The 15,473-nt window shown below is 43.7% G+C and overlaps 1 protein-coding gene across 4 annotated transcripts in view; it reads left to right on the plus strand.

Annotated features, from left to right (window-relative positions):
• The first annotated feature begins 431 nt into the window (after positions 1–431).
• Positions 432–15,473, plus strand: part of SRGAP2 (SLIT-ROBO Rho GTPase activating protein 2) — a 250,476-nt gene continuing 235,434 nt past the window's right edge. For all 4 annotated transcript variants that reach the window (XM_068986092.1, XM_068986093.1, XM_068986094.1 and 1 more), the window contains exon 1: positions 432–576. In XM_068986092.1, coding sequence (XP_068842193.1) covers positions 510–576 — 67 coding nt within the window. In that variant the 5' untranslated portion in view covers positions 432–509. The remainder of the gene's footprint in view (positions 577–15,473) is intronic.

The raw sequence follows: 15,473 nt of genomic DNA on the forward strand, positions 1-15,473 counted from the left end.
GTCTGCGCTGCTGCGACTCCCGTTTGGGATTTGATTTGCAGCATCTTCGAGCCTGTGCAACAAAACCCCGCGAAACACGCCCAGCCCTCCCCCGGCACCCCGATACGCACCCACTCTCTCCCGGGGACCCAGCTGGGCTAGTCCACACCCCCGCACCCTCACACCATGTTGTGCGGAAGGACTTCCACTCCCGGCCTGTGTCGTTGATGTCAGACCCCAGGCCAGCCTCCGGGCGCTGCAGTTCTCCCGGCTAATGCTGAGGCTGTGGCTCGGGCTCTAGCACAGGAACCAGCTGCCGCCGCGCCCGGCCCCAGAGCCCACCGCCTGCATGTGCCCGCCGTAGCTGCCTGCCCAGCCCGCAGCCCGCGCTCCCCGGAGCGCTGGAGACCACCGCGGGGGGCCCCTTCTGCCCTCTGGAGAAAGGGTCTTGGAGGTATTGATTTCGGCGGTTGGATTTTTCCCGTGGATCTATCAATTCACAATTCGAATTTGGAAGAAAGAAGGAAAACATGACGTCTCCAGCCAAATTCAAAAAGGATAAGGAGATCATAGCAGAGTACGATACTCAGGTCAAAGGTAAGGGCTTTGAAAATAGCATAATACATCTCTGTAGACCATGGAGACATACATTTCCCTGATTTGCAGGGTGTTCATTTCTTTGGGTGGAGCAGGTGGGGGCAGGCTGACCCTGGAAGTGGTTTCCTAGGTGGGTCTGCGCCTCCGAGGGATCGTCCGTGGCAGGGGCCATAGGCTCTGGAAAGGCATTTTCGGAGTAGACTTTACAGTTGTCTGTAGGGCTGGTCATTATTTTGGTAGTCTTTTTCCCCAGGCTAAATAGGATGGGGGAGGGGCGGGAGGTTCTTGGAGAGAAAAGGCGGCAATTTGCCTCTGGGTGTCTGGGTCAGGTTTCCTTGAAGGACAGCTGAAATCTGACAGGTGTTTAGGAATTTATTTTAGAGGTTGAAGAGGCGTCCAGGCAGAGAAAGGCAACCTTGAGAAGGTGTACCATTTGGAGAGCCCTGGGAGAGCCTGGGTTTTTTTTCTGATGCACTATATCCAAACATGGTATTTGCTATGCCATCAGGCGCAGAAAGTCTGTAGCCACCTTGGGTGCACCTTGCACCTGCCTGGTCTCTGGTTGCCTGCATTCTGTCTGAGATCCGAGAACAGAAAGGATAAGGTCACTCACACCCAGTCTCCACCTTCACCTAAACCCGGATGGAGTTGGGATGTTCCTGGGTGGTGCTGATTCTGGAGAATGGGAAGACATAATTGTTTAACCCTTCTGTGCTGTTGTCTTCTGCTCCAGAACACACGCGTTTAAAGGCCCTCATACCTCTGCAAAATTATGAGGGGTAAAGCGAAATGTGGACCCAGAGAAAGCAAGGGACCTGTCGGCACATCTTTTGCACTGCCTGACTTGGTGCATGAATCAAAACCCCTTCCTAGACAGCCTTTTTTAACCAGCAATACCCATAGAGGGGGTTCCTGCCTGTTAAAGAGCCCCAGTTTATGGTTGTATAAGGCACTGTCCCTTCCTGGCCAGTCACTAGAAAGAGCCATGTGTCTCTAGCCCATTGAGACCTCAGCTGGGGAGTGGGAGAGGTGGGTGGCCTTGAATGTTACACCACATGGTTGGAGCTCTGGGTTTTCCTTTGTTTCAGAGTGCAGAGGGAGGGGCCCCTCCTTCTTTCCCTGCGCCAATGCAAGGAGACCTTTTCCTATCCTAGAGGACTTGGGAAGGGCCATGCCTCCCCTCTTAGGATTGCTGGGGGTGTGAGTAGGGCAAGAGTTTGAAATGGGCAGCTGCTTTATCTCTTGGAAGGTTGGATGGTAGTTTGAGGTCCATGTTGTGCCTATGGGATCTTTTTAATGTCATCAGCTTGGTCCATGCTGGAGGTACCCTGAAGGACCTTCTATCCACTAGGCTGCAAAGAACTGGGGGAGCTGACTGATGGATAGCTTTAGTTGAGCTGGGACTGGGAGAGGTGTGGCTGTGAGGTATAATTGAGGTCTTGGCCTGTGGTCACTGTTCATAATCCCGGCCTATTTCTGTAAACAATAGGCTACTGGCCTCGGTGTCCTGTCCAGATGTACTGCAGTTTGCTGTTGGAAACCGAGTTTTAACCAGATATGTCATTCTTTTTTTTTTAATACGTTCTATTCTTAACTGTTGCCATAGGGAGGAGTGTTAATAACTTTGACTTTCCCAGATTTCTCTCCAGAAGCATGCCATTTGACTCAGGTGCAAAGTGATTTCACACATTTATTTTTTGGAAGGTTCAGGACCAATAGGTGTTGAATTGTATCTGCTGATTCTCTATTGGTGAAGGATTTCTCACAAGTGTCTCAAAATTAAACACCTTGTATATTTACAAACATTGCTGTTGGAGATGATGTAATGCAGTTGACTATTTGGGGTTTCTCCTCAGCCTTGCCACAGGCAGGGAACTGCTTTGCTTTGCACTGATATGTTTTCATTGACACTATTCAGCATCATAGAATTTTATAGGTGGCTGAGCATGATGTCTTACTCAGAGAATGTGCCCGATGAATGCTTATGAGACTGATTTGAATGGTTTAGTCCCTCATTTATAGCTGAGGCAAATGGAGAGAAATTAAGAGGCCTGTCCAAGGTCACACAGCTAGATGGTAGTAGATCTGAAACTAGAAGCAAGTTATCGACTCCCAATTATCTGTTCTATTCTATTCATATTTACTATGAAATGTCATTTGACCAGAGTAAGGTCAATGTATCATTGATCATATCAGAGTAGGGTCAACTAAAAAGCCAAAATCTATTAATGGATCATAGTAGAAATAGTGATAATAACAGATTATATTTTGTGTGGTCATTGTGTTCCAACCTGTCCCAAGTGCTTTATAAGAATTGTCTCATTTAATCTTCACTTAAAACCTGGAAGTGAATCCTACTTCATTCTCTATTCACTGCATGAAGAAACCGAGGCCTGGAGAGGATAAAGAAGTCCTTCCAAGGTCACATAGGCAAACCACAGCAGCGGGACTCCACTTCTTTATTCATCAACTAGTTATTGAGTTGGAGAAGGCAGTGGCACCCCACTCCAGTACTCTTGCCTGGAAAATCCCATGGATGGAGGAGCCTGGTGGGCTGCAGTCCATGGGGTCGCTAAGAGTCGGACACGACTGAGCGACTTCACTTTCACTTTTCACTTTCCTGCATTGGAGAAGGAAATGGCAACCCACTCCAGTGTTCTTGCCTGGAGAATCCCAGGGACAGGGGAGCCTGGAGGGCTGCCGTCTATGGGGTCGCACAGAGTCGGACACGACTGAAGCGACTTGGCAGCAGCAGCAGCGGTTATTGAGTGTCTTGAATGGGTTCTGGGCACTGATAATGTAGCTGTGAACAAGACAAAGTCCTCTCCCTCTTGAAGCTTTCAAACTAGAGTCTGTGTTCCCTGTGGAAGATCTTGGAGATCTGTGTTCTCCATAGAACTTGGAGACAAAGGCCCTGGTTTTGGGGTTGGCTCTGCTCCCCTGCTAACTGGAAGCCCTTGGTCAGATTTATGATGTTTCAGCTTTTTATGGGCTGTGTGGGACTCATAGTGCTGCCAGTCTTACTTTTTTTTACAGATGCCAGGATAAAAAAGAAAATTAATTTTTTGGTCTGATGTTTAAGAGTGCAAGTTTGTGAGTCAAAGGGATCCAGGTTTAAATCTCAGTGCTGCCCCGTGCTTGCCTCGTTCCTTGGGCACGTCACCTGACTTGTCCAGGCCTCAGGATACTGACTTGAAAAACAGGCAGTGTAATACATGTTTCCTAGGTGGTTGTGAGAATTCAGTGAGATAGTGTATCAAAATCATTTAACACAGTATCTGGCAATTGTAAATGCTCAGTAATAGTCAAGTGAAAGTGTTAGTTGCTCAGTCATAGCCAACTCTTTGGGACCCCATGGACTGTAACCCGCCAGGCTCCTTTGTCCATGAGATTTCCCAGGCAAACCACCAGAAACAGTAAGGTCTGCTTAATTGGGATGAACATTCAGTCCGCTCGCCTTTTCACTCCCAAAGTGCCAGTTGTAATTGTAAGAAAGGAGTCTTAGGAATAAAACCTGGGTTCTAATTTCAGTTCCTCAGTAGTAATGAGAATACCTTGGTTTGATCTCTTACTGAGAACTGTTTTTCTTTCTGAACAGATAAACTGTCTAACTGTTGGTCGCCGTTGTTCTGTGTATCTCTGGCCAGAGTCCTGAGTCTTGCTTTCAGTCAGAATGGTTTAAATCAAGAGGACCCTTAATGGGCTTTGGGGAGCCCTGCCTGTCTGTGGTTTTGGCTCCCTTTAAACCACCTGCTTGCATGTGCCCTGAAGGACTTCTGAGACTGCAGCCCCAACCCTACCCCAGTGTGGTTTTATGAGGGGCGTGCCTCCTTAGTCAGCCTGCCTTGGAGCTGGCTTCTTAAAAACCATCATTGTTTCTGCTTTGTGGGTGTTCAGATTCCTTTGAAAGTTCATGCCTTTCAATCTCTAACTCGAAAGCAGTAATATTCTTAGTACTTGTACATGGCTCAATTTACAAAGTGCTTCGTATACATTAATCTCTGGAAATTCTTGACAGATTCATGGTTATAACCTGAGGCCTTTTGGCCTCTAGTCTGTCAGCTTCTTTGGGGATTGGAGCAGCGAAAGGTGGTAAGGTGCGGGGCATAACCCTCACGAGAGGTGATAATTTAGCTGGTATTTGGACGAGCTCACCTCATGGCAGACCCTCCCAGCTATTGTCCTGACCTTGTTCAAGGCTCCTTTCCTATACCCTTTCCATACCTTCAGTTTTTACATCCCCCAGAAAGCTTGAGATCGACAGTTAATGCAGATATTCCAGGAGGAATCATCTGAAACAGAGTGGCACTGTGTGCTGAGCCGTCAAATTCTCTTTCTTGAGAACATTAGGGGTCTTGTCTTTTTTTTTTTAATGTCTTAGAAGAACAGTGTGTGTGCACCGCAGAGCTGAGAAGTGAAATTTTGTAATTTCCATCTGGAGCATTTTGATAGAAAAGCCTCAGGCCTTTGCCTGGAACAGTTTAACCCTTTCAGGACCCTTTCAGAGCAGATGAAATTTAAAACTCTAGACATAATGTGTGTGCACACACACTCGGGCATGTGGATTGCTGGTATTTAAACAAGCTTTTTCTCTGGGGAGGTGTGAGTGGTTCTTCACTCCTGCCAACAAAGGTCTTTTCAGAAGCTTCTTTCCTCCCAGCCCCCATCTCTCAAGGGAGCTTTAAAAATAATCAGTTTGTGAAAAGCTGCAGTAAAACATCTCGTTGGAATCCCCAAGCAGATGCCATCGTCTTCCTGAGAGATGATGGAAGGCACCTCTTCCGCTGCTCAGGGAAGATAGGACTCTGTGGTAAGGTGAGTTCCTGGAAAAAAACGAAGCCCTTGCAGAAAGTCTAGTCCTGCACTCTGTATCTCCAAGTTAAAAGGCCCTGGAGGAAGGTGGTGGGCAGGGAGCTGGGCCTGCTGTGTGCTGTGCAGAGCAGCAATGGTTAGAAATGGGGTTCGTGAGGAGTCCTTAACTTTTCCAGTTTCAGGCACTCTCTTGAGGAATGGGAACAGAAGTTTCATTTGGAGAACCCCATCTGGTAGTTATGTACCACACAGGTTGAAAGCCTGGACAAGCCCTGATCATTGCTGTTATGAAATTTACAGAGTCTGACTTGACCCTGCGATGTAGGGTCCACACCCTTTTAAAATCAGCAGGTGCCTAGCCCCTGACTCATAAACGCCCACTGTTCACTGGCATAAACGTGGGCTGCCAGTGGCACCTGTAGAGGACTCCTTCCAGAAGAGAGGTTTTCTTCACGAGAGTCATGATTACCGTAGACCCTAGACCTCTGAGGTCTTTGTTAGGAAAATATAATGTCATGTTGTGTGGAAAAAGAAGTTGCTATTTTGATTTCTACTAGCAGTAAAATTCAAGTAATGGCCTTTTGGGGAATCTGGGAAAGTTACCTCAAAGTTGTTTGATTTAAAAATAAATAATGAGAGCACTTAAAATGTTTCTGAAAATTACAAAATGACACCTTTACTGATTTTGCAATAATGTATAGGAACTCTCTTCTCTCTCTCTCTCTAACTGTGGTGAAATACACATATCATAAAATTTACCATCTTAATGGTTCTCAGGTGTACAGTTCAGTGGCATCATTGTTGTGTAACCATCACCACCATGTATCCACAAAACTCTCCAATGCAGAGTTGAAACTCTGGACCTATTAAACACTAACCATCCCCCACCATCTCTAGTTGGTGGCCCTAGGTACCTGTGTCAGTGTAGCGTATAGTGTGTATCCTTATTTCGCTTAGCTCAATGTATTAGAGGGTCATCCATGTTGTAGACACTTGTTCATCCTTGTGTCAGAATTTCCTGCCTTTATATATGTATAATCCATATTTTAAAATTATATGTAGAATATACATTTTTAAATCCAATCATCCATCCATGGACACTTGGATTGCTTCTGCCTTTTGGTTATTACAAATAATGCTGCTGTGAACATAGATATATTCTTATTTTTGAAAAATCTTGTCTACACTGAAGTTTTACAGGCTGCATATGCATTTCTACATATTAATCACTTGTCTCGATTAAATTTTGAGAGTTAACATAAAAATTACATATTCATATTTCCATATTATGAATAAATACATATATGTTCATAATATAAGCACTGTGTATTAATAAAAATTTTATACCTTTTAATAACTACATAAGTGACTAAATTTTCATTATATTTTTAACAACTTTATTGAGGTTTAATTGACATATTATAAACCACACATGTTTAAGGTATACAATTGATAAACTTTGACATATTATTTCCCTATGAAACTATTACAATAAGGATAAATGAATGAAACCACCAGAAAGTGTCTTCATCATTTTGTGTTAATAAATGAATAGTATAATACCATATTATAGAAAGGACATTAGGCTAAAAATGAATAAGTAAAAGCTGAATATTACCAAGTTTTAAAAGGTAATGAATAAATGATGATCCAAGCCACCTAGATTGGTGCCTGGAAATTTTATTTAACCTTAGTAAATAAAAACAGTCTCACAGGGAAGTGGAGTTAATAATTGTGTTGCAGCCATTCCTGTGTGTTTGGGAGGGGGGATACAGGATAAGGGAAGAAAGAAAAAAAATCTTGGATATGTTACAGGTTGAAGCTTGACAGTACCTCTTTTCCTATAGTCCTTGCTTAACTAGTTCCCTGGGCCCCAGGCCTCCTCTGCTGAGGGGTCACAGATGAACCAGATGCCAAGGGGAGGGGCCGGGAGCCCCCTGGGGAGATCTGCTCAGAATTGTCTGAATATGGCTTCTTTCCCCTAATGACTGATTCCCTATTGTCCGTTGAATAGAGACTAACTTTCCAAGGTGAACATTACCTGGTCCTCAATACAGCTGCAACCTATCATTTCAACCATACTTTTTCATTTTATTTAAAATGAATTAGAGGCCTGTCTGGACTATTTGCCATTCTTCAGATGCATATATTATTAACTAATATTTTGCTGTTTGTTTGGGGTTTGATGTACTTAATTCTTATACCAACTGTGGTGGTTTAGTGGTTTAGTTGCTAAGTCACGTCCGACTCTTGCAACCCTGTAGGTTGTAGCCTGCCAGGATCTTCTTGCCCATGGGGCTTCTTGGGCAACAATACTGGGGTGTACACCAACTGAAGGAGGAATATATTGTTATTATCCTCCTTTGCTGCTGAAGAAAATGAGGTGGAAGATTCAGTGGCTCACCCGGGGTCTGTAGCTGGGGAATGACGGAACAGGAATTAGAGCCTTCGCCATCACCGGAGCCAAGTTTTTCTTCTTTTTAAAAAATATTTATTTACTTAATTTATCTATTTGACTGCACTGGGTCTTTCTTGCAGTACATGGGATCTTCAGTCTTTACTGCAGCGTGCTGGATCTTGTCTCCTGACCAGGGCTGGCCCCTGGGCCCACTGCATTGGAAGTACAGAGTCTTAGCCACTGGGCCACCTGTGAAGTCCTCCCGAGTCAAATTCTGAGTGCTGTTCTCAGAATACTTCTTTATCCTGCCCAGCCCCACATCTCCGCCTACTGAAGCCTCACCCTTCTAATAAAGCCCGGCTTTTCTGGGATGCCTTCTTTGGTTGCACTGATGAGAAATGACCCCTCTCTCTAATTCACTCACTCACATAGCACTATAGTTTATACTGCCTAAGGTTTTCAGTATTTGTCTTTCAGTCTTCTCTCCCAGGCTTCTGGTGGGAATGTTTTGAGGTTTGGGAGTACAATGCAAAGAGCATAGGCTTTGAAAGTCGCCCTTAACAGGAATCATGTCAGCGTCACTGCCTTCCCCTACATCCTTGTTCACTTAACTTCTCTTTCAAGCCTCCTCTTCTGTGACATGGAGATAATAAGACCTACCTTGCTGGTTTATTCTAAATGTGTGTAAAATTCCTAACTCCGTGTATGGCAAATATTAAGTGCTAAATAAGTAACTCTTATTATGTGGCAGGAGGAGAGTCCCTTCAGATGGAATAGGGTTGTAGCCTAAATGGTGGCTCTTGGTATATATATATATATATATATATATATATATACTGGCTATAATGATGAACGCATAAATGAATGACCTGGACTACTACAGGTAATATTTTAAAAAAAATAGTTTCTTAACTTGATCTTAACAATAAATCTTGCATAATACCACCAAAGTGATTTTTTAAGAAAACAAACCAATTGTTCTGCTGAGGTCATAGCATGAAAGACTGTTTACATCCATCACTGCCCACTTACCTTGCTCACATTTCATACTACTAGAAGGTAAACTGCCTCTCGTTTCCTTACTGCATTGTGTTATTTCATGCTTCATGCTTTATCCATGCTGTGTCTTCTTTTGGAATGGGTCCTTTTCCTTGAACCTGGAAAACTTATCCTTTAAAACCCAGCTCAGATGTCACCACCTCCAAGAAGTCTTCCCTGCTTATCCCTACTCTGCATAGTAACCCTGGGCAGGATTCCAAGCAGGATTCCTTAGTGTTTCTGCACAGGGCTGATCAACCTACCCTCAGCATCTCCTCAGCAGTTTCTTTGCACCTCTTTTTATATTGCACTCATCATATTACACTGTAATCCCTTCATTTACACCTCATTATTTACAACTAGCTGAGTACCTTGTGGACAGAATTGTCTTTTATTTGTTTCCATGTTTCTGGGCATGGAAATGAATAAATGCTTATAGATTGAACGTGACCCTTTTCTGCGTTGAGGTTGCATGTGGCAATGCCAGGATGCCTTGCTTCTGCATTTCTCTCCCTACTCCAATAACAAACCTTCTCCTGTGTTAATATTATTTGAAATTCAAAGTAGCTTAAGCATTGTGAATAATATCATTAGACAGGGACAGGTACAAACTATATGGTGCTATGGAGGCTCCCCAATGAGGGTGAGTTTTCCTTATTTACTTCCTGCTCTCTCCTTTTAGAATCATGGCCCTAGAGCTATATTGAGTTATTTAATCATGTCTCTTTCCTTAAAAATCTAGGAAAATATTAACTCTGAAATTCCAAAGAGTTGAAAGCAAAAGTAAGATTTTCTGTAATTGAAGCAAAACACATTCTCCATTTCTCCAGGATTTATTCATCATTCAAAACCAATATTCCAAGTCTAAATTTGAGAAAGTTTAGGTGTGTTTTGACGAGGAGTTAAAACCGACTTGACCTGAAGAGGAACTACTGGGATACTTCTTTGATGCATGGGTTTGGAGAGCTGCTGCCCCATTGGAAGCAGCTGCATGATCAATGGTAAAAGGGCAAGAAAGGGACAAACAGAAGAACTCTCCCCTCTGGTTTTGCAAGTCATTTGGTATTAAGTACCCTTGACTTTATTTATACATTGTGGATGAAGGGTTGTGAACTTGAAATATATATTCGTGAGGAAGGAGAAGCAGCTGGGATGTGCGCTTTCTCCATTTCTGTGGGTATTTTAGGATGCCATCTGTTAGGGAGAAGGCAAAGCATTTTTTTTTGTTTGTTTGACCTTTCTTCTAAAAATGTACTAATCAGCAGGCAGGTGACCCAGAAGGCACTGCGAAAGTTGAGACCTTGTCTGCTGCCTGAGCCCAGACTCTACCTTTCGAATCAAGTGTGATGGATAGGGTCTGAGTGCTCTCCCTAGAGAAGGTGACCTCACCAGCCACGGGCTTCACAGGAAGACACAGCCCAGAAAACAAAGGGGGCCAGCAGCATGAGCTGCCTCGGAGCCGGGGAAGTGCCAAGAGCTTTGAGAAATACATCCTGTTTCTGAAGCGTGGACAACAGTTTCTCCAAATATCGAACCCTCTTGGAGATCTGCTCCTTTCCCCACTAGTGTTTTCCTTGTGTTTATTTGCTTATTTGGGCCGGGGGTTGAGGATAGTTGATAGCAGTCAGAGTAGGCTGCTCTTTGGGGAAGCATCTTGACTGAGGTACCTTTTTTGGAGCAGTATCTTTTGGGGGCCATGAAAAATTGAACTACAGGGCTGCATGGTTCCCTGGGAAACAGTGCTGGATTTGGAGTCAGAAAGCCTTGGTTCTCGATTGGCTTTGCCATTTCCTGCTGTGATTTTGGGGGTCACTCACTTCAGGTCTCAAAAGTCCTAGTTTCCTTCTCTGTAAAATCAGGATAACGATTCTCGGCCCTGGCTGATGATGATGTTGAAGATGACTGGCAATTGTGTTTTAAGTGCTTTCGTTGTTGTTTAGTTGCTAACTGCTGTCCAACTCTTTAGCAACCCCATGGACTATAACCCGCCAGGCTGCTCTGTCCATGGGATTCTCCAGGCAAGAATACTAGAGTGGGTTGCCATTTCCTTCTCCAGGGGATCTTCCCGACCCAGGGATCAAATCCTCGTCGCCTCCATTGGCAGGCGGATTCTTCACCACCAAGCCCCCGGGTAAGCCCTTTAAGTGCTTTAGGTACAGTCTTAACTCATGAATCTCCCAGCAGCCCGATGAGGTAGCTACTATTATTATCCCCAATTGACAGATGAAACACAGGGAGGCTAAACAACGTACTCCAAAGCATATAGCTAGTCAGTGATAAAGGCGGAGTGGGGAACCAAGCCGCCTAAACATTGTTGTGTGGCTCCAGTGAAAGAATTCATTTGAAATGCCTTTGAAACTGTGAAATGCTGTAGACATTTAGTTGATTGTTCTCATTTTCTAGTATCTTAATGCAAAAAAAGGAGTCCTAAATGCAGTGGTTTACGTCTCTGCCTAGTATACACCTATTTGATTTCTCATCTAAGAAAATAAAATTAGAAAATTTCTAAGGTCCTCCCTAGCTTTCATGGTTCATTATTTTTGCTTATTTAAGATATTGAAGATGACAGTTTTGCCCCTATTAAGCAGGCACATGTGTAAGTACAAAACCCATTGTATTCTCTGAATGACACTCTCCCCAGTCTCAGGGCTTGCCGTGTCTGTGTGGCTACTGCGTACCCCCAGCGTAGACCCCTGTGGCGGCTCACCCAGGTGTGAAATTGAGGGGAGGGGTAGTAACTTGAAGGGCTTCCCTGGTGGCTAAGATGGCAAAGGATCCATCTGCAGTGCAGAAGACCCAGGTTCGATCCCTGGGTCGGGAAGATCCCCTGGAGAAGGAAATGGCAACCCACTCCAGTATTCTGGCCTGGAGGATCCCACGGACAGAGGATCCTGGCGGGCTACAGTCCATGGGGCCACAGAGAGTCAGACACCACTGAGTGACTAACACTTTGATAGTGACTTGATGGGCCCATAGGTGGGCTTGTGATTGGGTTACTAGGGACAATAAATGCTTTAATCAGGACAAATATAGTAAACCAAGGGATTCCAGTAAGCTCAGAAACTTACAAACTGAGAAAATCCTCTCCTGATAATAGTTTTCCTCATCAACGTTGGTGGGCCAGAGGTGGAACTTGTATAACTCTTGGTATTATAATCACTTATGTTGTGTGCAAAGCTTGAATTTAAAAGAAAAAGGAAGTTGGGTGATTGTCTTTAATTAAAATTAAAGAAATAAGGAAGTGAGAGATTTTTAATTCCTGACATCTGGGCTGGGGCAAACTAGGGGAGGTAGTGTGATGTGGAACTGAGTAGGCTTGATGCGAACATCTGGGCTTTGGATAAGTGACTTCAGGCTCTGCCAGGATACAGGACGGCCTCTTGCATCTTCTGTTCCTCTCCATATGGTAGGCCCTTGTCAATAAAGGGATTCCTTTGAGAAGTGTGATAAGGTATGCTGTGATACAGAATGGAGGTGTTTCCACGATTATGTTTGTTTTCGCTCCACCTAATGAATAGGCTAAGTAACAGTCTGTTGTTTTAAAATGAGTACTATTAATAATGATGACAGCTCATATTTTTATCATTAGGGCATTTAAAAAAATATCATTCACAGGGAGGGAGGTCTGTGGGGCCATGGAGCTGCACCGTGTTGGATGAGTCCTTCCACCTTTGGGATTCTCAGCTATAAAGTAGAAAGATAGATTACTGGTTCCTTGCTTCATCATTTTTAGGACATATGATCCAAAGTGGTTATCTGCAAATGAGTTGGCACACTGAGGTTTCACACTGATAGTTGTCCTGAGAGAAGGCTAGAAACCAGAGGACAGATATCGTAGTTCTTCCTACTTATTTCTCCTACCTCTGGTTTACAGTTTCATCTTTTTAAAAATGTTTTATTGGAGTATAGTTGATTTATAATGTGTTAGTTTCATGTGAACAGCGGAGTGATTCAGTTATACATATACATGCTCATTCTTTTTCAGTCTTTTCTCGTATAGATTATTACAGAATGCTGGGTAGAGTACCCTGTGCTATACAGTGGGTCCTTGTTGATTATCTATTGTATGTATAGGTTATTCCAAAATTCCTCATTTATCCCTTCCTACCATGTTTCTCTGTTGGTAATGATAAGTTTACTTTCGAAATCTGTGAGTCTGTTGCTGTTTTGTCAGTAAGTTCATTAATATCATTTTAAAAAATTAGATTTCACATGTGAGTGTAAGGTTTCATCTTCAAATGACATTAATAAGCTTTGTGTTTTAGACATCCTTAGAGTCACTTGTGCTGTATCTCTTGATCTCTTGTATTTATTCAGTGATTTGTGGTGATGTAAGTTATCTCAGCTTTTTGCTGTCAGCAATTTTAAACAAACATTGAAGCATTTTGGGTAGATGATATCTGCTGCTTTGATTACAGAGGTTCTTGATCTGGATATTTGAAGACCAGTGACAACACAATTTTAAAACACCTAGTCTTTAAACCTAGCCTTTGAAATGACCGCAGTGCTCGCACTGCCAGTCTGACGTGGGTCGCTCAGTTCGTCCTTTCTGACGGTGCATGTGTGCCCATGAGATTTCTCCCACTTGGGCCAGGGAGCAGGACTGCTGGTCCAGAAATGCTGGCTCTTCTGGATTCACCAGCAAAAGGTTAATCATTATCCAAATGAAAACAAACCTCCCAAGTTTTTAACCTTCCATTGCTTCAAGTCTTCTTGCTCCTCACAGGAGACGATGCGCGCGTATGCACGCATACACACATACACACACACACACACAAACACAAATACATACACACACTCTCTCTTAACAAAACTCAGTGTAAAGCGATCTCGTGTTCATGAGAGCTGGAATTACTTGGGAGGGGTACTTGTGTTCTGCAGGCTCAGTGGGCATGTTGTGAAAGCAGGGCTATTTGGCTTGTGGAGATTGAAGATAAGACTGTGATATGTAATTGAGTAAGAATTTGAAAAATTATCCGATAACTTTAGGAGCAACAGAGCACTCGCTTGTGTTATTTTATTATTATTATTTTTTAATGCTTGAAACTATTTGGGGGAGGAGTAAGGAGCTAGCATTGTTTTCAGGGCACGGGAACCCCCTCCCCACCCCACCAGCCACACCTGTTTGCCTAGGCAGAGAGTGTGAGGTCTCTGAGAGATCCTGACAGATCATTTAGTACATTCTTCTGGCCCTGGGCAATTCTTCAGTCTGATCCTGTCAGGAAAAGGTCTGGCAGCTAACCTTTAAAGTCTTTTCCAGAAGAGTACACCGGGCCTACATTTCCATCTTGTTCCAGTGACCCAAACTACAAACGGTCAGTTCCTTTATTTGCAGAGCTTGAAACAAGATTTTAAAAAGGAGGCGATGAACTGAACTCATGCTTTTGCTTCCACCGCCACACCCTGTGGACAGCTGTTTGCTTCGCTTGGGTTCTCAGTATCCAGGGGAAGGAGGAGGTGATTGAGGAAACTTTCACGGTGTTGGCTCGTGGCTGCCGAGGTGTTCTTCTTCCCAGTCCCCTCCCCTCCTCAGTGCCACCAGTTTGGGCTCACCTTGTATTGAACAGGAAATCCTGAGCTAATTTCAATCCAGCATCCATTTATTGAGCACCTAGTGTGTGCTCTGTATATGCTAGGTTGTGGGCATAGAGAGGTAAATAACAGGCTTTTAGCTTTCAAGGAGCTTCAGCCTATTAAAAGGCGTGGACAGATCATACAAATAGGTGGTAGGACTACAGTGGAGGGATATAGAAGGCCCAGAAGGGAGAGAATAGTCTGACAGTGAGTAACACTGATAAGGCTGGTGGGGAGGTGGGGAGGGAATGGATTGTGATTACCTCCTGGTGTTAATAGAGCACTTGACATTCTGAGAAATGCCTTCCACGCTTTATCTTATTTAACCTTTAACTGGTACCATATAGCAGGGCAGAGTGATTTCAGGCCTTTTTGCTTTTTGTTTTCTGGGCTTTGCTTAAAATACTTTAAATAAAATATTTTGAGATAATTATACATTCACATGCCATCATCAGAAATAATGCAGAGATTGCATACACCTTTAATTTAGTTTCCCTCGATGGTGAACAGTGTAAAATGATAGTATAGCGTCACAGTCAGGACACTGACATTGATGTAGTCACAGTGCTGAACAGTTCATCACTGACGTCCATCACCTCAAGCTGACCTGTTGCAGTCCTGTCTCCCTCTTTGCTTCATCCCACCTCCCTTAGTCCTTATCTCTTAACTCCTGGAAATACTACTAGTCTGTTCCCCGTGGTATGATCGTATCATTTTAAGATCATTATATAGATGGAATCATATAGTATACAGCCTTTTAGGTTGGCTCTTTTTCGCTCAGCGTAAGTTTCTGGTGGTCCGCCTCGGTCGCTGTGTGTGGCATCAGCTGATTCCTCTTTGTTGCTGCCTGGCCTTCCACTGTATGGATGTGCCAGTTGTGCGTTTACCCACTGAGGGACAGCTAGGTGGCTTCCAGTTTTTGCCTGTTATGAATAAAGTGGCTGTGGACATTCATGTACAGATGTTTGTGTGAAGATATGTTTTTTAAAAAGTGTAGGTAAATTTCTTAATGAAAAGTTTATAGATTAGATGGTGAAGAATCTAGATTTTGCTATTCACTAGGAAGTGACTTCCC

This window comes from Capricornis sumatraensis, chromosome 14 (assembly GCF_032405125.1).
Source record: "Capricornis sumatraensis isolate serow.1 chromosome 14, serow.2, whole genome shotgun sequence".
Taxonomy (NCBI): Eukaryota; Metazoa; Chordata; class Mammalia; order Artiodactyla; family Bovidae; genus Capricornis; species Capricornis sumatraensis.